This window comes from Marmota marmota, unplaced genomic scaffold, assembly GCF_001458135.2.
Source record: "Marmota marmota marmota unplaced genomic scaffold, marMar, whole genome shotgun sequence".
NCBI classification, from domain to species: Eukaryota; Metazoa; Chordata; class Mammalia; order Rodentia; family Sciuridae; genus Marmota; species Marmota marmota.
In genome coordinates, this window is record NW_026000174.1 from 23216892 (window position 1) to 23242262 (window position 25371).

At 32.5% G+C, this 25371-nt stretch overlaps 1 protein-coding gene across 1 annotated transcript in view; it reads right to left on the reverse strand.

The window, feature by feature from the left end:
• Sbf2 (SET binding factor 2) overlaps window positions 1-25371 on the reverse strand; it is a 353787-nt gene that overhangs the window by 172238 nt on the left and 156178 nt on the right. Inside the window, exons 10-16 of the mRNA XM_015477617.2 lie at window positions 22678-22755; window positions 21554-21667; window positions 20711-20839; window positions 18283-18381; window positions 7426-7630; window positions 5245-5354; window positions 3655-3804 (exon numbers count right to left, since the gene is read on the reverse strand). Coding sequence (XP_015333103.2) covers window positions 3655-3804; window positions 5245-5354; window positions 7426-7630; window positions 18283-18381; window positions 20711-20839; window positions 21554-21667; window positions 22678-22755 — 885 coding nt within the window. The remainder of the gene's footprint in view (window positions 1-3654; window positions 3805-5244; window positions 5355-7425; window positions 7631-18282; window positions 18382-20710; window positions 20840-21553; window positions 21668-22677; window positions 22756-25371) is intronic.

Genomic DNA, 25371 nt, shown 5'->3' on the forward strand with positions numbered 1-25371 from the left:
ATCACATGCAAGTCCATTCATAACTGGGAAGGACTTAAATAGCATGTGCTTGATGTAGCACAGGATTTTTTATGTATATATGAAATACTAAATTATAGAATATTAAATACCCATCAATCCAAGTGTATTTGAAAGCAGCAAAAAATGTTCACATACTTTTTCTTTTCCAGAAATATGATTATTCAAACAAGAAAGAAAAATATCTGTAGCCTAAGAGAATCTACTATTATACAAGCGACCTACTAAACTCTATGTGCTAAATTTTGAGAAGATCTTAAAACTTTGTTCTTTTATTAATAAACAGTAATGAAAGCACTAATGGATAAAAGCTCCTAAAATAGTTTTTATAGTTTTAATACAATAATTAGGCAATCATGGAACTGCCTAATTTTAGGGTATCTGGAGACCTTGATCTGTTAACCTTATTTCTTATTCTCTATAATAACAGTAATTAATTAGTATATGCTAACTAGTATATTAACAATAATAAATTAATATATGCTGGTAATTAATTTTACATAATATAGTTATGTGTGTTTCAGACAGAGAAGTGTTTACGTTGGAAATCAAATTTTTTCTAATCCATATCTCAGAAATAACCACTATTAAGAATTTAGTGTAAATATCTGTCTAGATTTTTACTATCATCTACATTCATATATATATGTAAGTGTAGATCAAAAACAGAATCATATTGTATCTATTTTAACTTCCTTTATACCTTCCTGCATATATATAACAAGTTTTGCCACATCAGTACATATATAAAGTTGTTTCTATTTAGTAATCAAACAGTATTCTAAAGAAGAGTTGTATGTTAATTAAATAAATCAATATCCAAATGGTAAATACTTAGGTTGTTTGGATTTTTTGCTGTTGTAAACTCTAATATCAAGTATCTTATACTCTTAAGGAAGAATGTATTTCCAATAAAGGTGATCCATCTCTTATTTTGTCAAATCACTTACACAAACTACACAGTGCTTCTTACAAGATTACATTTTTCATTGTGGACTAGATCACTACAAATATTTAAGTAAGAATTTATAAGAAAGATATCCTTTGGAATGAGTTTGGGAAGATAAATATGTCATGCAAAAAAACTAAGAGGAGTACCCTAAGACATAAAATATGTATGTTATAAAGAATAGTGATACAATGAGCACCTATATACCTAATATCAAAAATAAAATATTACCCTCACTGTTAGAGAGCCCCATGTTCACCACCCTTCCTCTCTATGTCCCAAAGGTAATTTTCTTAAATATTTTGCTTCTTATTACTATGATTTTCTTTATATTTTTACCACATAAGTATCACTAAATTAAATCTCTCTAAATAATATGTATTTTTCAATTTTATAAAGTGGAACCATGTTGTAATTGAGCTATTTTTATTTCTGCACAAAATTATCTTCTTTAAGGTTTGTCAACATTATCACTTGTACTTACAATTCATTTATTGTCTGCTAAATAATCTCCTATTATAAGAAGATATCATAATTTACTTATTCATTCTTATGCTGATTGGCATTATGAGTTGTTTCGAGTTTTCTGCTATTTAAAACAATGCTGCTATGAACACTTTTGTGCATGCTTCTTGGTGTATATAGGCAAGAGCTCCTCTAGGGAAGGAGTCTCTGGGTCACAGATTATGCCACATAGGCAGTTTTATTAGAAAATGACAAATGATCTTATTTATTTTCTTATAGCTCATAAAATTTTCTAAAGTGGTTACATCAACTTATAATTCACTAATACAGTTTATATGTTCTATTTGTTTCAAAACTTTGCCAATAATTAACAACAACAAATTTAAAAATTTTTGTCAAACAGTGAATTGTAAAAGCCTATCTTGCTATTTTTAGGTGAGCAATACCTGTAATCCCAACAATTCTGAAGGCTGAGGTGAAGGATCACAAGATTCTAGGCCAGCCTCACTAACTTGGTGAGATCCTCTGCACCTTGATGGGATGCAGTCTCAAAAAATAAAAAGGGCTGGAGATGTAGCTCGGTGGTAGAGTGCCCCTGAGTTCAGTTTCCAGGACAAAATAAAAGGTATTTCTTCACTTACTGATATAGATCATTACAGATGATTTTCATACACTTTTTAACCAAGTGGGTTTCTTTAATCTTCTGCCCATTTTAAAATTAGGTTTTTCTTCCTTTTTTTTTTTTTAATTGATTTGTAGGAGTTCTTGTAACCTCAGTACAAACCTTTGGACAGTTATATGTTTTACAAACATCTCTCATTCTGGTTTGTATTTTTTATCTATGGTATATTTTTTCATGAACACTATGAAGTCAAATGTATTAAGTGTTTCTTTTAAGAATAGCACCATTTGTGATGTGTTTAAAAAATCCTTCCCTCCCTCAGAGTCATAACGTTATTTCTTGTACTGTGTTTTGAACAGTTTAGGCTTTCAGATTAGCTTTTTTGGCTCTTCATATTAAGTTTTCAATCCATGTGGAATTGATTTTTGTATATGCTGTGAGATATATGTACAATCGTTGTATCAATGATATATTATGTGTATGCACTCATCCAAACTTCTCATCACTATTTAATGAATTGCTCTATCACTTTACCACTAGTCTAAGATGCCAAGCCTCTTAAACCACATTTCCACATATGAATCTATCAGTTTGGGGGCTCTCTATACTGTTCTATTGGTCAATTTAATTATGACTGTACAAATTCCACACTGTCTTAATTACTATAATCTTAAGCAAAATTTTTAATAGCTGAAAAGGCAAATTCTTATGTTTAGTTGTTTTTCTTTAGCAGCATGTTGGTAATTATAAGGCTTTTGCTCATCTACTTGGGATTCTGATAGGAACTGCACTTTCTCTTTAGATTATTTTGAGGAGAACTGATATCTTTATTATAGAAGACTTTCAATCCATAGACATGGTAAATTTTATTTACTTAGGCCCTCTTTCATTCATAATTTTTAAACTAATTATACCCTATAATTCTTTCTTTCTGATATGTGTATAATGTTTAACATACATTATTTTGTTTATTTTATCTGGGTCCCACAGATACTTTTGAACTCTCCATATTTCATTAAATTTTCTCTTTGAAAAAGGATTTTTGCATCAGCAATAGAGAACAGGATGTGAATGTTACAGAATACCTAATAAGGAAACCAGAGTATTTGCTTCTCCTAATTTGGGTCTTCAAAGTTTCTCTCTTTAAGATATGTTTTGAAGCTCACTATAAACTTTTTCTTTTGTGCTCTACACTTACAAAGTGCTTAATAACTAACTCATTTATCATTTGGATTATCCATCATTAATTGCCCTCTGCCTTACCTAAAAACTGACTGAAAAGGGTTGATGTGACTATAGATATTAAGTAATATATAACTCAGTGCTTTAAAGATAACATTCCATTTTCACAGAGCTTGCTTATATTACAAAACTAATAAAATGATATTTTTCAAGATAAACAAAAAATAAATAGAGAATCTTAATATTTATGTCAAGTAATGAGTACAAGCTTCTGAAAGAAATGGTATGAATATTGGGTCTTCATCCTATTAGCTGTAGCAGTTTCAAGAATTTAATACGTTGGTAATTACTAATCTCCTGTGGGGTGGTGGGAAGTATCCTCAAATAAGAGGAATAATCTGGAAGGACTAAAAATTACCTGTAAAGTACAATTCATCATCCTTATTATATAGTCAAACTGTTGATGGTCCAATATTGCCCGGTTTTGCTGTACATGCAAGCCCAGTTCATCAGTGAGACACTGTCTTGCTGCTTTTCCTTTAAGGGCTCTCAGCGCGGCAGGAAGGGTCTAAGGACAAGAGGGACACAAGTGACCAAAAAGTACCACAGGGAAAAAACAAAATGAAAAAACCAAAATCTTTCAAACACTAACACTGAAAATTCAAATGCATCCTATCAACTATTTAACAAAGTTATTAGTAAAATGAAATTCCTAGGGAAGAAGTGATTTACTAGAAAGATGATTAATAAATAGATAGGTTTATAGTTCTATTTATTTGTAAGCCAGCATGAAAAATAAGCAGAATGAGCTTATGTGGTAAATTGAAAAAACATTAATTTTTTCCCTGAGACTTAACAAGATGTTAGTTACCAAACTGACGATTGCTTCAGAACACAACACAAAGCTACATACAGATAGATACTTTCTATAACTGGCCAAGTATCCATAGTAAGAATAGAAGGAAAAATTATGATGACAGATTTTTAAAAAACCCACAGGCGGGGCGCAGTGGTGTACCCCTGTAATCCCAGGGGCTTGGGAGGCTGAGACAGGAGAATTGCAAGTTCAAAGCCAGCCTGAGCAACTTTGAGGCACTAAGCAACTCAGTGAGACCCTATCTCTAAATAAACTACAAAAAATAGGGCTGGGGGTGTGGCTCAGTTGTCGAGTGCCCCTGAGTTCAATCCCTGGTACCAAAACCAACCAACCAAACATACAAAAACCCCACAAACAATTTCATACTTCTAAATTGGTCAGCTATTTTATCACTACTCAATATTAGTGGATGACTAGATAGTTTTACAATCTCTTCTCCTCATTTCAATATGAAAATAAGTAAAAAAAAAACTCAGAAAAACTTCAACAGATATCTCTAGGTTTATGCATTAAAACTCTTTGACTTCTTCACAAGAAACTCAAGAATGCCTCTTCCAGTTTTCCATGTAAGGCAAAGTCATAACAACCTTATTTGATTTGGGAAACCTAAAGAACAGAACAAAGGAGCAAATAAAAAGGAAAGGGAAAAAGTCCAAGTATAAGAGAGTATAATAATGTTATTAGGCAGGTATAAGAAACAGTAGGTGAAAGCTGAAAGTAGAGAAGTGAAATCTGCAACATTTCAACCATAAGAAGAAATGGAAACAAAGTCCTCAAACATAAAAGGGCTGAGTAGTCATTTAAAGTTTAGTACAGGCTTCTTTAATCCATTATAAAATCTAGCTACATTCTACAATAAATAAAATTATATTTAAAATATAGAATAATGTTTTCAGGACAATGTTTTAAAATATCAGGGAAAAATTATCATCAATATTTTTCTTATAGCCATATAATTAGCATTAGACTACAGTTTAAAATCTTAATCACTACTCATTTAAAGGGATTATAATAAGGAAAGGACATTTTAGTAGGAAAAGGGACAGAATCAGAGGAAAGACCAGTTACTTTAACATGTAAATCTAAACAGGAGATGATAAATATTTACTTGGGAAAATGGCATTTTATTACCTTCTCAGTCTCCAAAGTTTTATTTTCAAATATGAATGAGATACAGTTTCTAACAACTTCCAGTCTCTGTGCACTGTTGAAAACTGTTGTCACCTTATCCATTATTGAAACTAGTAAAGAAATATAAAGAAAATACAACTGAATTAAACTTCTTTGGCAATTACAAAAGCAAGGGGAATATTACTTCTAGACTGTTAACATGCTGGGCATGGTGGTGCATGCCTGTGGTACATCCTGAATCCCAAAGATTCAGGAGGCTGAGGCAGAAAGTTTCAAGTTCAAGGATAGCCTTAGCAACTTCATGAGATCCTATTTCAAAATTTTAAAAAGCTGAAAAGAAGCTGGGGATGTGGCTTAAGTACCTCTGGGTTCAATCCCTGGTATGGGGAAAAAAAAAAAAAGACTTATAAACAACATTCAGAATTTTTTTTCTCTTGTTATATGGAACTGAAGGTATTCCAATTCATTATTTGATTACATTTTCACATTTTGAAATGTTAGACTAATGGATAATTCCACAGGATAGATTTTTCACGTTACACTTAACTCTTAAGCAAATTATACTGTAAAGGTAAACAACTATTTTAAATTTCAATCGTAAACTAACTGTTCTGATATGGAATATTTGGGGTAAGGGACAACAACAAAAATAGGTAATGTACAAGAGGAATACCAACAGAAAAAGCAGTCTTAAAATATTACCAAGGAAAAAGTATATACCAAAAAAATTAGATACTACAAATTTGTGCATATGGGACTTGAAGGGAAGAAGTAGTGTTAAAAAAAAAAAAAGTAAAGAAATGATTATGGCCAATGTATGGCTATTCTGGCTCAGGAAAGTCATTTTTCCCCCCAGTACTGGGGATTGAACTCAGGATTCCCACATGTTAGACACATGTTCTACCACTGAGCTATGCTGCCAGCCCTTTTTATTATTTTATTTTGAGACTAGGTCTTATTAAGTTGCCTGGCTGGTCTTGAACCTGCAATCCCCTTGCCTCAGCCTCCCAAGTAGCTGGGATTACAGGCATATACTCCATGTCTGGCAGAAAGTCACTTCTAATTTCTGCAAATTTTCTTTTAACACAGAATTGAAAAATTCTAATCTTTAAAGTTATCCAAATATATTTAGTTTATTAAAAGAATATTAGAAAGCTATAAATGAAAGCAGTATTTGTAAAAAAAATACTGTAATAAAATAAAAAGGATATTTTTCCAGGCGTGATGGCACACACTTGTAATCCCAGCAGCTCGAGAGGCTAAGGAGGATCTTGAGTTCAAAGCCAGCCTCAGCAACTTAGTGAGGCCCTAAGCAACTCAGTGAGACCTTGTCTCTAAATAAAACACAAAGAAGGGCTGGGGATGTGGTTAAGAGACCCTGGGTTCAAAACGTGGTACAAAAAAAAAAAGGATATTTTCACAAAGAACTATACCATATTTTTGTGCAAATGAAGTATTAATGAAGACAAAAGGTCAAATAAATGAAGCCAAAAAGAAAGACTTGTATATATGGCTATTTTTTAGAATCTAAAGGCACAATCTGTTCACCTCCCACATATCTAAAGACTACCATAGAATATTATACAGTTATAAAAAATCAATGATGAACTGATACAAGCTAAAACAAAGATAAACCTTGAAAATATTATGCAAACGAAGGAAGTTAGTCACAAAAGATCAAATAGCATATTCTATTTATAAAATTCTATTTATAAAAATGGCCAGAAGAGGCAAATTTATGAAGACAGAAGACAGATTATTTGCCTAAATCTGGAAAGGAGGTGATTTGGTGAGTAAATGGGAAATTACTAGTAGGTACAAGATATTCTATTTGGCTCATAAAAATGTTCTCAAACTAATGGTAATGGTTGAACAATTCTGTGAATATACTAAAAAAACCACTGAATTGCAGACTTTAAATGGGAGAATTTATGATATATGAATTGTATCTCAAAAAAAGCTATTTCATAAAAAGAAAAGATTTTACAGTGGTAGCATAGTTTAATGATTATCCTTTGTGAGAGCAGTGAATAGAAGAGAGTTTCTCAGTGTTGATAATGTTCTGATTCTACTTATGTGACTTTGTTCACTTTGTGAAAATTCATCAAATAATATAACTTTTCTTTTTTCGTGTCTTGTATCTTGATAAAAAATTTACTTTTAAAACAGACAAATACATACCAACAGGTGGACCTGCTGGCACAACACATTTCTTCTCCATTCGTGTAGCAGGAGGTGCATTCTGGTTCTTAGCAAGATTTTCCTGTATTAATTCCTGAACCTGAGCTTCATTAATTTTGGGGAAAGGAAGAATATGAACTCGCAAATGAGATCCTTCTGTTGGGCGTGGAACTTTCTGAAATGCCATATGAGGATTTGGATTCTCCTGCAACATCAAAATAGTAAATTATTTAACAGTTAAAATAACAATGGCAGATAGTCAGAAAGGGCAGAGGAGCACAGAGGGACACATACTGAAATCAGACAGATCAGTGATTATACTATATACATTCATATATATATATATATATATATATATATATATGCCAAAAACACAGAGTATCAGAACCAAACTTCTTCCATGATCTATTGGCAGCATCTGAGACACCTGGTCACTTGTCTTCGTCTTCCACAAACATTTTCTTTACTTGATTTCTGGGTCTTTTTGCTACTTCTTTGTCTATGACCTTAATCTATTAACAATGTGAATACCTCAGGGTTCAGTCCCTGACTCTCTTTTCTATTAAAACTTACCTCTTTGGTGATCACTTGCGATCTCCTATCTGTTAATCATAAAACACCCTATAAGTTACAAATTCTTACTTCCAATCAAGCTCTCTCCTGAACTATATACCAATCTAATGAATTATCCAGATGAAGTAGCCCTTGGATTTAAAATAAAATCTTCACTGTATGTCTAAAATGGTGCTCTTAATCTTTACCTATCTCTAAATCTGCATTCTTTAGTATTCCCCAGTTCAGTAAGTGTTATGTTTATTTTTTTCTAATCACTCATGTGAATAGCTTTGTGTCATCTTTAATGCCTTTCTCTAATATCCAGTTATCCATTCCGCTGCAAACTTGCAGACTTTACTTTTCAAATATGTTTATAATCTTTCCATCTTTCATTGACACCTTGTTTCATTCCAATACCTCTCCTACTATAACAATATAATCGTCTCCTACCTGGTCTCATTGCTTCCACCCTTATTCCCTCCATCAACTCTGTAGACAGAGTGATCCAGTTAAAAAGTATGTCGATTTGTCACATAACTCCTCTTTTCATTCAAATGGTTCTACATCTCAATCAGAGTAAAACTCAAAAGTTCTTATTTACAGGGTCCTATAGGATCTGGCCTTTCTACACAATTTTTTGCCTTCATTCATTCTGCTCCAAATGCACAGACCTTCTTGTTCCTGCCTCAAGGCCTTTGCACTTAATTGTTCCTTCTGTTTGGAGTGCATTTCTTTGTTCAAATGCCATCTTTTCTTGCCATCCTTTTAAAAATTATACTCTCCCCCAAATACATTGCTTATTCCTTATTATATTTTTCTCTTTAGTGCTTATCACTAAGAATTTTATTTAACTTATTTATTCTTCTCTCACTAAAATGCAGCTCCATGAGGGCAGGTGTTTCATTCAATTAAAACAATATATATTCTTTTGTCTTCTGCTGTACACTGGTTACATCAAGAAACTGTCTGCATGTAGGAGGTATTCTAAATGATTTCTTACTGAATTCTGATGAGTGGTACAAAAGATAAAACACACATCAAAATTGCAATAATTTAATTAAATGTGTCAGCTAACTAATTTTTATTATTGTTATTGTTTTTGGTGCTGGGCCTCAGGCATACATCCACTGAGCTATATCCCCAAACCCTATCAGCTAATATTTTAAAAGATTTAAGACTGGCATGAACTTTTATTTGGCACCTAGTTAAGTGGAATTATATTTCAAATACTATAGACAGAATGGAATTCAGCCTTTCTATAAAGTTCTCTAGAGAAGGTTGCTTTACAACCCTTCTTAAGCCAATTAGCTAAGCATTAGTTATCTTTTAAAACCAGAAAGTGCCTATTCCCACTGAATCTGTAATCATGTTGTAGATTAAACTCAATATATTACCCATACATCCTCCTGACAGTTAAAAATGGCCAACTGTCATCCTTTATTAGAACTGCTCACCACAATTCTTTTTGGCTGGGCTAGGGCAGATGATACAGTAAGCAAATATCAGCAATATAATGAAAATAAGATTGCCTTAAGTGTAAAAGGTCTGGATTCTAGTTTTTGCTTTACTCATTATATGATGCTGGACAAATAACTTTGCCTAAGATATGTACTTAGGTTATCTTACAAGATTCCTGATAAGATAAAATCAGATACAAAATTTGTTCATACCAAAGTAGCCCTCATGAATGCTTTTTACTAACACTCTACATCATTTGCAAAGACAGGGAAAAATAAATAAGTAAATTCTTACTCCAGTGGTTATTTTTTCTAAAGCATATGTTGAAAAATCTTCAAACACCACTGGTTTGTAACTGAAATTATTCTATCCAAAAAATGGTACATTTGTTCTCTGTTCATTAGACATAATTACTACCCATATATTATCAAAAACTGTAATTAATAATTTCCTAAAACATATTGGGCAGATTTTTCTCTAGGCTGGAAAGGTAATTCATGTTGACCTTGAGGCACGAATCATTTAAAGTATAGTCTCTAATACGTCTATCTAATTTATACCTATTTTTATAATAAAAATAATCAAAATTCAAATGTTTACCATAAAAACAATATTCACTATAAGTTTTAAAACATGAAAACATAAAAGTAGAAATCTCCTTAATTATGCCAATATCTTTTATACTTATATTTTATCTGTCTACCTTATATCTTGTTCCAAGAATGACTTAGGGTGATTCAGAAAGTTAAGATTGCATATAACACTTGTAGGCAAAATTCCTAAAGAGTTTGCTATGCAATATGACAAATTAGTCCTGAACTTAATAGGGAAGAACAAAGATGCAAAATTAGTCAAGGAAATTCTGAATAAAAGTAAGAGGAGAGTCAAGCTTTCCATATATCAAAATTTATATAAAACTTATATAAAAAGAATTAACAAAGTACAACAATTAACATTAGTGAAGGGCTAAATGAACAAACAGAATAACCAAAGAGCTCAGAAATAAGATTAGACGTGAAAATGTGATAGAAACAGATGTCATTACAATTCAGGGAGAAAGGTAGTCCACTTCTAGTTCATGTCTCTGATTTCAGAATGCCTTGGTTCAAATCCCAGCTTGGCTGCTTTCTATTATTATGAGCTGGTACAGTGTCAATTCACTTACCCCATTGTGTTTTAGCTTCCTCACATGTACTGAAGATAATACTGTGGTAGCTACTTCATAAGGTTCTTGTGAGGATTGTTGCAAGCTGTTACAGGAAAGCTCTTCCAACACAGATACAGTGTCTCTCTTTCCCCTTCCCAGAATAAAACTAAAAGCTGTTTTCCAAAAATCTAGATTGAATTTATTTGAAAAATACTTACTCATTGCATATTCTTTGGCATGGCATCATACTTCTGAAATTAAAAGCATTCCTTCCTACCAAGAGTCTCATCACATCATCAGCTACTTATATTTTAATAATAACGACAACAGTAATATTAGTAGTAGTACCCAGTAAGAGTTTAAATATATATCACCTTTGATGGTACTATGTTATTAACAGCCTTTCCATATGCAATCAGAAATACTACAAAACAAATTCATACACAATCAGAATAACAAGCCAATTAAAATTGTTAAAGTTCAAAGTTGAGGCAACTTGTAGTTGTATAAAAATTCTACACTAAAATACAGACCATAGGTTAAATCTGCTAAATTATGGTAATTCCAATTGTTTTTAGAAGATTCAAAAAAGACTCACATGCCCTCAAATCTCATGTTTGGTTTTCTGGCTGTGTCTGTGCACTGCTGCCCTCTAATGGTCTGCATGATAAATGTAAAGGATTGCATTTGCCAACTTAAAACTAACTTGGTCCCCAAAAAACTACTTCTTCTTTTTCTTTTTCTTTTCTTTTTTAATATTTTTAGTTGTAGATGGGCACAATACCTTTTTTTATGTGTTTATTTTTTATGTGGTGCTGAGGATCAAATCCTGTGCCTCACATATGTGAGGCAAGTGCTCTACCACTGAGCTACAAACCCCAGTTCCCCCCAAAGACTTCTTGAGAAGATGTCAATGAGAGGGAAATCAGGTTATTGTTCATGTGGTGGTTTCTGAGGATTGAATCCAGGGAAGTTGCACTACTGAGTCACATTCCCAAACCCTTTTCTTTTATTTATTTATTTATTTATTTATTTTTGAGACAGGATCTTGCTAAATTGCCAAGCCTGGATTTGAACTTCTAACCCCCTACCTCAGGGTTGTAAATCACTGAGATTATAGTTGAAAATGAACTATCATTAAGACAGAATTTTGGATAATGATTTTCAAGAATGGTCTCTGTAATCCAGATTAAGAGTACAGTACAGGGACTGGAATTGTAGCTCAGCACTCACACACCTAGCATGTGTGAGGCACTGGGTTCAAATCCTCAGCACCACATAAAAATAAATAAATAAAATAAAGGTATCATATCCATCTACAATTAAAAATAAAAATTAAAAAAAGAGTAAAGTACAGTGATGGGAAATTCAATGATTTTTCATTTTTCTTGAAAAAATGATATTCATCATCTTGTCTAGAAACAGATTTTTCTCTTTTTTCTTTCCCTTTAGCAGACTAGCTGTGAATGTGTAGGGCTGAGAATATGCTCCAAATAAAAGCCAAACAAAGCCAAGTAAAGCAAAAAACCCCTAGCCCCCCAGAAATTTCAAAGTAGGCAACAATCAAATGGAGAAAAAAAAAATCTTTCTTCACATTGGTCTTAGCAGTGAATGACAAATTAGTGTGAGCTTGTTAGAGGTTACCAAATTTCCCAGATTAATTCAGATGTTTTAAATGACTTAGCATGTACAATTACACCTAGAGCTATGTGGGTTAGTAAATTTTACACATCCTTTCAAGGAGTTGAAGATAATACTAACACTGGAGTAAATCATTAAAACACTGTCAAAATGTAACTGGACTCTTTCCAGTTGCCTGGCAGTGTATACAATGTAATGAAACATCAACAAATTTGCTACCTCATAGGCCTTTCAATGATCACCCAGCTGAATTAATGTCTTATCCTTAAATGCAAATAAATTTGTATTTAGTATATCTAGTGTGTTGACTGTCCTAAAGAAGCATTTGTTTCTTAACCTCTGCACTACTGACGTTTGACCTTGATAATTCTAAGATTGGAGTGGGGTTGGAGTGTTTTGTGCATTGTAAATGTTGAGAAGCATCTCTGGCCTATACCCACTAGCTAACAGTAGCACATCCCCTCCAGCTACAACAATCAAAAATGTCTCCAGACATTGTCACATTTCATGAGGTGGGGCAGAGGAGGTCCTGAGAGTCATACTCTCACTCAAGACTCCAGATGGAGATTCTCTATTCTAGGACAAGTAATTCTGTCACAAGCACCAAGGGAGCATACAATGATGAGCTAAGAGACCTATATTCTCCTTTGCCTGCTGAAATGCAAATTTAAAGCACCATGAAATACTACCACACACCTATTAGAATGATTAAAACAAAAACAAACAACAACAAAAACTGATAATACCAAGTGCTGGTGAAGATGTAGAGCAAACTGGAATCCTCATATATTGCTGTGAGAATGCAAAATAATAAAGATACTTGAAAAAAGAGTTTGACAGTTTCTTATAAAGTTAAATGTCATATCCATATACTCCAGCATCCCACTCATAAATATTTATCAAAGACAAATAAAAACTTACATTCACACAAAAACCTACATGTTTATGGTAGTTTTATTGATAAAATAAAACTTTGTTATATCCATATAATAAAATACTACTCAGGAATAGAAAGTAATTAACCATAAATACATGCAGTAACATGGATGAATGTGAAATAAATTATATTAAATGAATAAAGCCAACTATAAAAAAAACCCACCCTACATAATGATATTATGGAAAAGGCAAAACTACAGAGACAGAACAGACAAATGGTTGCCAGCAAGGATATTACCTTTCTGGGGTGACAGAAATGTTCTATGTACTCATTATGGTGCTAGTGGTTGCATGACAACATGCATCTGTGAAAACCTATAAAAATGTACTGAAGAAAGTTAATTTTACTATGGATAAATTAAATCACAAGAAACTTGACACAAATGAACAAACTAGATGGGATGGATAGGTCTAAAGTTTGGTTTAGGGTACTTATTTCATTATCATAATCAAGTAAGTTGTTTATGTCTATGTCTTGACTTTCTAAACTATAGGTACTTACAATATTTTACTTCCTTTAATGAAAAAAAATCCCTTTATTCATGCTTGGAAAAAAGTACAAATATGATTTTGGGGTTTTTTTGGTGGTGTTAGGATGCCATTTTGATTTTAACACCTATTTGATTCAATGCCAGGCAATGAAATATATATAAACCTCAATTAGAAATATCATGTTTATATGAAAATGTCTTCCAATTTTCTTTTAACATTTAACAAAACTTTCAGACAAATTACATACTTTAGCAAATATTTATGTAATATTGCAGATGCAAAGCCATTTAGAAAGATTGTACTAGATTAAAAGTATGTACAACTGAGGCTGGGGTGTAGCTTTGTGGCAGAGCGCTTGCCTAGCATGTGTGGGGCACTGGGCTTGATCCTCAGCATCACATAAAAATAAACAAATAAAATAAAGGCATATTGTCCATCTACAACTACAAAACAAACAAAACAAAACAAATATGTCCCACTGATTGCTTAATGCACTGGAAGGAAAATTTATACAATTCTTATCTTGGCCTTTTAATGCTCTCATTTTGTATACCATCAGTAGTCCTTTATAAGTGTATGTAAGGAGCATACGTATGAGGCAGATAAGTAGCTAAATGTGTGCTCATGTAAACATGGGAGATTCTGAAAGCCGAAGTGGGCAGTACTCAGCGTAATTAATAGGAACAGAAAAAATATATAAATGTGTTGCCAAAAATCTTCATTGTATAAATTCTGACACTACTTATGTAACTTGTCTCTAACGGATTTAGTTCTTTCCTTCTCCTTTATTCCACCTTTCCACTGCACCAAAGTTCGCAAATTCTTTTTTTTTTTTTTAATAATAATTCAGGAAGCTTCTGAAAGATAGAAGAGCAGCTGCTCCAGTTATAATTTGGATACTCACACTGGCAAAACGTCAGTGGTGAGAAGAAACTAGAAAATTTAGATTTTTTGAGGTTCTTTAAAGGGAGGTGAAGGAGAAAAGCTAGATACACATACCAGACTTCAGTACAATAAAGTATTTACAAACATTTAAATGGATCACCAGGTCTCAATTTTAACCTGATAATAGGAAATAGCCAAATTATATGGTTGGTTCTTTCTTACCAAAAGGAAATTTTAGAAATGTGATTTTAAAAAACTTGACTAGTTAGAAATAGAACCATATGGATATCTTGAACTGGCATCAACCCAAAAAAGCAACTTTATCACTACTATAATTTGAATCTTGAATGTTCCCCAAAGGTCCATGTATTTAAGTCTCAGTCACTAGCCTGTGCTGTTATTGGGAGCTGGTGGGACCTTTAGGGTGTGGGGCTTGATGGAAGAATTAGGTCATTAGAGGTGTGCCTTTGAAGGGGATACTGTGATCCTTGTATGAGTATGTGCGCGCGCTCTCTCTCTTGCGCGTGCTCGCTCTCTTGTGCACGCTCTCTCTCTCTTTCTCATATGTATATGTATTCTTTTCTGAAAGGTATTAGGAAAATCATGCACCTAGAGAATTCCTGGCACTAGTAGGTTCTTACTAAGTACATATTGAATAAATGGAACTAATTACATTAAATGAAATATACTGGGGACAAAGTCCCAGGAATCATGAAATATAAAACATAGTTGAAGAGCTCTTACCTAACCAGACAGTCTTTTATACAGTAGTAGAATAAATAACTCATTATCATTTCTTTAGAAGTGTCATTTTTAAAGAAATGTGTAGTATTTTTATTCGCCTTTAATAATGTATAACTACTGGGATTTTTTTTTTTCTTTTTGGTACCAAGGATTGAGCTGCATCACCAACCCTATTTTGTATTTTATTTAGAGACAGGACCTCACTGAGTTGCTTAATGCCTCGTCATTGCAGGCTGGCTCTGAACATAAGGTCCTCCCGTCTCAGCCTCCCAAGCTGCAGGGATTATAGGTATGCAACACTTCGCCTGGCTGCATATTCATTTTATTGCAATTTTCAGTTATGTACTGGTTTAATGTAAATATATGTATCATAAAATTTCAGTACTAGAATGAAAAGTAAAAAAAAACCTGTCTTTACAATAAAGCAGGCTGGCACATGCCTTTGTATGCATTGAGCACTCATGTAATGGAGACAAACCTACACCAAAACCCAAACTCTATTCACTAACTGGCTATAACACTTTGAAATTCTGGAATAGTTGTAAAAGACCTAAAAATAAAAATCTAGTTAATCAGGGATCAGTACGATTTGACTTAACTAATTCCCATTTGACATTTGTTCTTCTCTGAAATCCAACAATAAATCATTCTTACATGGGACAAGGAAAAAAAAACTAATTAATTTTCAGTTTTCTCATATATTCAATACCAGCCCTATTTATCTCAGAGGGTCATTTCTAAGGTCAAGGGAGAATGTATGTCAAAATACGTTGTGACATGTATTGGAAAGATCATTATTTTCTCAAATTTAAGGTAAGTCAAGCTGACAGATTAAAGATAAGAATTAGATGAAAATTCTTTTTTTTTAAAATAAATCTTTTTTATTTTTTTTAGAGAGAGAGAGGGAGAAAGAATTTCCATATTTATTTTTCAGTTTTTGGCGTACACAACATCTTTGTTTGTATGTGATGCTGAGGATCGAACCCGGGCTGCACGCATGCCAGGCGAGCGCGCTACCGCTTGAGCCACATCCCCAGCCCCAGATGAAAATTCTTGAATTTAAAATCTGGATTCCGTATGAAATATGATATGTCAAGAGCTTTGTAATGTTTTGAACAACCAATAAAAAAAAAATCTGGATTCCAACCCTTAGTAGCCTAGGACCAAATACTGAAGTAAAATGGGGATAATGACACCTACTTTATAGTGTTGTAAGCATTAGAGAGGATGTATTTAAAGTGCTTAATTCCATACCTGGTACACTACACTAACCACTCAATATTTATTATTATAATGGAAAACCAGAAATTTCTCTTGACATTTGGCTACATATTAGTTCTACACATCCATCATAAATAACAAAGACTACCACAGAACACAAGTTTTCCTCTTAAAAGAATTCTTTTAATTTTTTTTAAGTTTCAGTTTCTAAGGAAGAAATACATTTATTATATTGGACATAGTTATAAACAACTAAAAATGTGTTCAGTTAATAAATGCATGAAACAGATTCTGGCATATAAAGTGTCAGGAAAACCATTTAGTTATGCTTTTGCTAAACCAATATGTTATGATGTAACATTTAGGAATATGAAATATTGCTTCTTAGTAAAACAACTTATAATCTACAAAAAACAGTCAAAGTATCGTTGTGTTAAGTAATTTAACATGGAAATTAATCTTTTGACAGGCACAAGAATGCTATGCCTAATGATTTCTGCATTTTTAGTGATATTAACATTCCTTTTATATGCTAGGCAAAGCATATATATTGCCAAATTTATAGTGAATCACTAGCAACTGATAAAACAGGACTTAAAATAAAATTTTCAAATATTAAGCAAGATTTAGATGAGGAAAACTCATAAAAGGATTTGTTTGCTCATATATAGAACCTTTGAGCTTTGCTTTTATTATCTGTTTTTTAAAGTACTCTTTCCCTCAAAGAAAGGTCAGATTTTGAATGTAAAACTTGAAATTTAGAAAGAATTGAATGGGACTGGGGATATAGTTTAGGAGTAGAATGGGTTTGTAGTATGTGAAAATCCCCCTGGGTTCAATTCTCATTACAGGAAAAGGAAAAGGGGAAGGAAAAGGAAAAGAAAAGGGGAAAGGAAAGGAAGACAATTGAATAATATGGCATGAAATTTTAATATTCCTGCTTTTATCCAGTTGCTTCTCAGATTTCAAATTAATATGTAAAAGTAGTGACTGATGACTCAATGCCCAAACAACTGAATTAAACAACACTTACTGGGGCCTGGATATTGATCCCCAAGTCCTTCTTAACTATATTTCTTTAAGAATATATCTTCCCACTACTTCTCTTTGAAGTACCAAAGAAGTACCTACTTACTTTACTTTTCTTAGCAAAAGGACTCAAAGCTGCACAAGCAAGGGAATTGCCATCACTATTAGCCAAAATCCATTATTTCACAAGCATTCAAGTTCCCTGTCACTTCACAGTTAATTTATGCCTAACCACATCTTAATCTTTTGGTTTACTGCATTTCCTCTATCCAGGAAATATTTTCACCTTTGGGTTTCTGTGGTCACCAGTCATTTTGCTTTCCTTCTGTCAGCCTCCATTATCTATTCAAAACAACGCAACTCAAATAATGTTCATCATTTAGCTGACAATCTCTGTACTACACTGAAGTAGAGCACATCAGTCAATGCCATTTGACATACTTCTGATCTCCAATACATTTAATCTTTTCTTTATGTCTTAAAAATGAGATCAAAATGAAAATCACAATGAGGGCAAATGATAAGTAGAAAAATTGTTACTAAGATGTTTCATAATAGTAATGGACAGGAAAAACATGGTGAAAATGTGCTATTTCGACATAGAGTATCAACTATAATATACTGTAATCTATAGTCCAGAGCAAACAGATTACCACCAGAAATATTAAACTTTTTAGTTTTACAAAGGAAATATTTTATTAATACTTTTAAAATTAATCACTATCTAAATAAATATACTTACTTACATTTTTGAACAGTTGCTCAGCAAGTTCTCTGACATGCTTTATAATCTTCAATGGGTTATTTTCTTCTAGTTTAATTCTTTCTACTTCAAAAGCTACCAACTTGGAAAAAGAATCAAATGGTAGAACATCAACTCCAAAATATGCTGAATTAAAAATTTATGTGCTAATTTTATACAATTTGCAAAACAAAAAACATCCAAAACATATATTATTTTTAAAATAAAATATTGCAGATTTTTACTTGGTTTCACCACTATGCTGGATTATAAAGGTCTACTGAATTCATGGATTGCCTGGTGGACCCTCCTCAATGATTTAGGGCCCTATTTCTTCTTGAGAAAAGTAATTTCTGAAACTGAGAGATCCTATCATTCCAAAGGCTGTTTGCAAGAGAATTCTCTTACTCAGAGAAATTCAGGAAGTCATAAAGTCTCCAAATATTTCCAACTCACAATAAAAGAACCAATGGTTATGTCAAGGTATTCAGACTTTAGTCCTTCCTCTGCTGACAGTTTGATCTAAGACAAATCATTTAAAATTTCTAGGCTTCAATTTCCTCATCTCTAAATTAAAATAGAAGAACATAATGATAGTCCATTTCCCTATTAACAAAATTTACTGGGAGAACTGTCTAAGTATGTAACACATACTTAGAGTGGAGAAAAGAATGCTGATGGAAAAAAACAGATGGAAGATAAAAAAGAAAAGGAACAATATAGATTCTTTCTTCTAGAAACTAATAGACTCACAGGTGCATACACACATATAAAACTATAGCTTTACCTATACTAGGCCAGAATTCAGAAAGACTGTTAATTAAAGGCAAACTTTTTCATAAATCTTGGATGCCTATTTGATAGGAGTATAGGGGTAAGACACAGAAACAAAAAGCTGACTAACACAAATGCAGTTTAGTAGTTCCTACAGTCAATGAGTTTTGGAAATTGTGAAGGAGGTGTTGAGATAAGGGCTGAAAATGAAGAACAGGAGGTCATGGCTGAGTAAAAAGTAGAGGCCAGAGGAGGACCTACAAAAATAGAGGCAGTGGTAAGCAAGTTTTCTGCGAGTAATAAATCTGCCTTTTTAGTTGTGATAAATCAAGTGGAATAAGTAAGGAAAATTTGGACAGAAGAGAAAAAGAGTACATACACCAAGGTTACCATTAATAAAGCTTCAGAGACTAACAAAATTTAAGAACGAGAAAGGACCTTGGAGGACATTTAATTTAACTTCATTAGACATTATGTGTCAGTTGTTTAGTTCAGAATCTAAAGGCTGATATAAATGTTTGTATAAGCAATGGTTAGTCATAATACATGTTAGCAGTAAAGAAGCAATACCCAATAATTGATTATAAAGAATTGGGGCTAGAGTTGTAGCTCAGTGGTAGAGCACTTGCCTAGCACATGTGTGGCACTGGGTTCAATCTTCAGCATCTCATAAAAATAAATAAATAAATGAATGAATAAATGAAGGTATTATGTCTTTTTTAACTAAAAAGAAAAAAAAAAGAAAAGAAGGAAGAAAGAAAGAATTACCCACACCAGGAAAATCTCTCCTAAATCTTTGCATGTTTTTATTAACGAAAGCATTTGGTACAGGTCTTCATATTCAGAACTGAAACATTCATTTCTTTGATTCTTACCTATCTTTACAAAGACTAAAGGACTCTTCTCCTACGAATGAAGAATCTTTAAATCTTTGATTCCTATATTCTCTACATAAAACTACCAGGAGCAAAATATGACCACTACTATATTCTCTATGGTTTTGAGTTCAGGTTGTTTTCTTTTACAGACTTCAAGGAACTTTTAGATTTATTGGTTCCAATATAGTGCTCTTTCCAGAAACTGAAGTGGGAATAATACTCATTGTTTATAAAACAGCATCTTTACTGTGAGTCACACTGGCTCGATTTCTCCTTTTATATGGCTAATTCCTTGAAAATAGAAACGAAATCTGTTTTTCACATATTTAATATCTCCAGAGGGAGCTAGACAAATGTTGATTGTTGGTTAATAAGAATGCCATAATGATAAACTATGGCTCCATGGTACTGATTAAATGTAAATACAGTTTGCATCTATGCATCCATTAGACCTTTCTCTCTAGCAGACTGACAGAGGAATCACTGTATTATTCCCTACAAGTAAGAGTTCTACTAATACCATCCCTGTCAAATTTTCAAAAAGATTTTAATCAACTATTGAAAATTCAGTTGTTCAAAATTTTTATGTACTTCTGAGACATCCTATACTTACATTTTTCTAACCATAAATGAAGATTATAAGCATAATAATAAATAATATTTGGATTATATTATGTTTAATTGATAACATGTTGAACAAAGGTTAAAAATGCTTCTCTAGTTTTAACTACTATACTAATTCCTTCTATAAATAATGTATTCATTTTATAAGAATTATACCTCATCAAAGAGATCACAGGATCTATAGGGTGGGCCTCTTTCTGAAACAAAACCTGCAAATGCCATTCCATTGAGTACTTTAGTGAGGAAATCATTCTCAACCAAACCACGCTGCCCCAAGAAAGCTGTCTGTAAAGAAAGAAAATGAGAAATGATAATTTATTACTTGGTAATGAAAAAATGGTCAAAATAAAATTACAATGTAATGATCAAAGTCTGTATAAATGCCTCCATGAATAACTATGCATTGCTATAAAATATATTTCTTTCAAAAGGGGTTTTTGTCTAATACCTGAAATAAAAAAATAAATCTGTCTATATAACAGGAGGAAAAATCAGAAACTAACAATCAACTTAAAAAAAATTTAAAGTTAACATGCTCTAAAGCAAAATATTGTCAGTAACTTACTATTATTAAAAATTGTCAGGGCTAGTGGCTGAGGCTGTGGCTTAGCGATAATGTACTTGCCTAGCATGTGCGAGGCACTGTGTTCAATTCTCAGCACCACATATAAATAAATAAAATAAAGATCTATCAACAACTGAAAAAAAAAATTGGCTGGGGCTATAGCTCAGTGGCAGAGTGCTTGTGTAGCATGTGTGAGGCACTGGGTTCAATCCTTAGCACCACATAAAAATAAATACAATAAAGGCATGCTGTGCATATACAACTACAAAACAACAACAACAACAAAATTGTCATCTAAGCACTCAAAGCAGAGGTTTTTTAGTCACATTTGATAAATTAAAGTAAAAAAATATGGCTGGAAAAAAATGAACTAGATTTAAAAATTTAAATCAGAGTCTGCTTTTTGAAGGATGTAATTTGGTACTGTATCTTACTTTGTGAAAATGTATTACAGGCTCCGCATGAATTCTTATAAGTTGTAGGCATGATCTATATCCTTGGAAAAGTTGTGCAAATAGTCTAAGGAAAACTGCTCGTACTTCTTTATCCTGAAAATATAAGAAATACATTAGGTAATTTAATTTCTTTAAAAAAAAACTTGTCAAAAAGATGAAAAAGAACTCTGGAAAGACTAAATCTGTCTGTGTTTCCCATCTTTGGGTAGTTTAGGCTGTTAAATAGTTCTTCATACTAAATCAAACCAAACTTGCCTTAGTATGTCCAATTTTCCTCTAGAGAAAAAAAAAATAATGCATTATTCTCTTGTACCATGTTAAAGGAGGGCATATCTCCCAAGTCCTTTGACTTCTATGCCCACCAAAAGAATGCATATAAAAGGGGGAAAAAGCCTCAAGAGACTAAATTTTAAAAGCTTATAAAATCCTTCCAAAATTTATCTAACTTATAAAAATCTATTGTTATTTTAATAAAGTGTGATTTAAAAATCTGCTTTGATGATCTACATTTTAATAGAACCATGGTTTTAAAACCGTAAGAAAAGTTATAGATTTATTTAATTGATAAGGAAATGGAGGTCATGAATGTAGTTGTCAAAGTTGTCTAGTTCTATGAGGCTCCTATTAGGCCATGAATTTTATCTCTAAGAAACTAACTGGAAAAAAATAAAAAGGGGCCTCTGTTATCACTCTCCACTTTATGACTTTGAATTAGAACTCTCTTATTCACTCACTCTTCAATTTATTCTCTCTGATGATAACATTCACTGTTTTCACTTTTGTAAGCTTCCTCCTGTTAAAAATACTTGCCCTGACCCTTTCAATCTGGCAGTTTTCTAAGCTAGAAACCAGGTTCCAATTTTTGTCCTATACTTAACTGGTCTCCTCCAGAAACATTCATAGCCCCTTTCCTACAGGGCCATTAGCACCTTCTAGAGCAGAACACAAGGACAGTTGGTAGTGTTTTTTCTATTTTCTGATTTAGGTATTTTGGGGGTACTTTTTACATCTAACTCTAACTTCACTCAGTTTCTTTAACAATTCTACAAACAGAAATATAGGTCTCTTGAAAAAATACCAAATTTAAATATTCAACTTCTTACCAGCATTTTTGAGTGAGATAAAGCTGTTCGTGGAGGAGGAAAAGCATGATCTGCTACTTCCAAATCTGGGTGTAAAATCTAAAACAAAAAAGCTTTGTTATAAAAAATATCTTAAAATCAATAAGATCCTTAATCGCCTTATGGCATTAAAATGAAATGTTATTACAGAAAATATGTTATATTCCCTCCATGAAATACAAAACTATAATTCAGTTAGCTGAGGTAGCTCATTTTTTCAGTTATAGATGGACACAATACCTTTATTTATTTATCTTTATGTGGTGCTGAGGATAGAACCTAGTGCCTCACACATGCGAGACAAGCACTCTACCACCGAGCCACAATCCCAGCCCTCTCATGTACTTTTGTGGAAAGATCTCCAAGAGAAAACAGCGGCAAACCCATTCTAAAAAAAATGCTCATAATATGATCTTATAAAATGAACCCTAGATGTACACAGACATGTACATGCTGATATACAAAAAAAAAAAATGAGAATGGAAAGTTCTCAAAGAATATACACCAAACTATAAAATATTAGTAACTACTGGGAAGAGAATAATCTGGGGCAGAGCTTTTTATCAATGTAGACGGATTTTAGAAAACAGGTATTTGTTTTTATGTTTCATAGTAAAATTAAAAACTAAATTAACTAAAGTACTGAGGAGAAAGAGAATAAGCTTTTAAACTTTGTAGTCCAGAATGGGAAAGTATAATACAATGTGAAGAATCTTATTAAGTATATAAATATTATAACATATGAAATATAAAGTATAACTAATTCAACCTGGGGAAAGTTAAAAAGAATAAGAGGATTAAAGTATGAGTTAGGCTTTGAAGTAAAGCATGTTGGAGAGGAGGAGGCAAAGAAGGGTCCATGAAGGACTTGCACAGAGAAAAAAAAATTATACTTTATCAGTGTATAACAATGTTTTGTCTTTGCAGAATCATTTTCAAATACTAAGGTTTTCTTTCATGGAATAGTTAGATCAAGACTTGAAACTACCCTTAAAATCAACTACTGACAATAATTATAAACAAATCACTCAGTCACTACTACATTATGATAATATTTTGTTATCTATTAAAATCATCCATGGTTATTATACTGTTGAAGTACTGCATTGACATTTGATTACAATTATTTACTAACCAAATGAAGCTCATATACTTACATGTTGAAGCTCCCATATGGTCCATCAAATATGATATCTTTTTGGTCCTAATTTGACAGTATACTATGTTCTTATCTCTTATTCATAGTATATAGTGCTATACACTGTGGTACATAATTCATCATTGTGCTTGATGACTATAACAGCAGGTATACTCAGTTTTACCAAAAATGATTTTAAGCATTAATCAAATATGGTGGCACGGGTGTTGTAGGGTAAAGTATACCAGTAAGCAGCAATTCTATGAAGTCACTGTCTCAAAACTAAAATTCTTATTATTGTTAATTTTGATATTTAATCCCTGAAAAAATCATTAGCATCACTGTCAAATGTTCACAAAATGATTTAATCATTAAAAAATTTCTAGAAATAATAAACTTTCCTGAATCACTCAAATACTACTTTTTCAGGTGTTATTATATTAATATGCCATCTGTGCATTTATATGGTTAATATTTTCATTTAAATCAACTCACCTTTAAAAACCTAGATTTTCTTAGATGACATTATCTGTGAAATCACAGGTTTTGTATGATATTTTAAATATACATTATAATAAACTATAATTATTATAATTTAAAAAGGTTGACTATATCCCATCCAAAATCATCTCCTGGTTTCACTTTGGGAAATAGACATGTACTTATCTCTGTGTAAGACATTCATCCTATAGATAAAGACCATGAAATAGGTCTAGAAATGAGATGCAATTTATTCAATAATATCAAATTGCAAATTTTCTGAAAATAAAATCCCTCCTGGTAAACATCTGACTTCTAAGTTTCTATTTAAGGAAAACAGCAGATTGGAATATTATTAAGAATATGAAGGCCTTAGTTCTACTAACATCTTGAAAAGGAATGCAGAATTTCTTTCTTTCTTTTTTTTTGTATTGGGGATTGAACTCATGGGCACTTAACCACTGAGCCACAACCTCAGACTTTGTTTATATTTTATTTAGGGACTGGGTCTTGCTGAGTTGCTTTGGGCTTCACTAAGCTGCTCAGCTTGGCTTTGAATTTATGATCCTCATGCCTCAGCCTCCAGAGCTGCTGGGATAACAGGCATGAGCCACTGGCCAGAATGCAGAATTTCTAACTTTTGATTTACTGATCATGGATAAATAATCACCAAAAGGACTGTCAATAGAATAAAATAGTGTATTTTTAAAAATCAACGTAAGTAAAATAATGTAACTATAAGAAAATTAAGTTTGTTTCAGTGTGAAAAGCCCTGGCCATAAGATTCATTTAGAACTTGACTGCATAGTATATTGAATATTTAATGTTTCAAAAGTCTTATCTTTCTCTACTAACCTAAAAACATTGTCAAGGCAATATTACCCTGTTTTGCAGGTAGCACATCTACCATAGAGGAATGAGATGCCAGAACAGACATTAGGAAACAGAAATTAACTTATAATGGGGGATGTTAGGGGAATCAGGGGTTTTGAGGCAGTCTTATCGTTGTGTTCACATGGGCATTTCCAATATCTTAACACAGTATATGGTATATAATA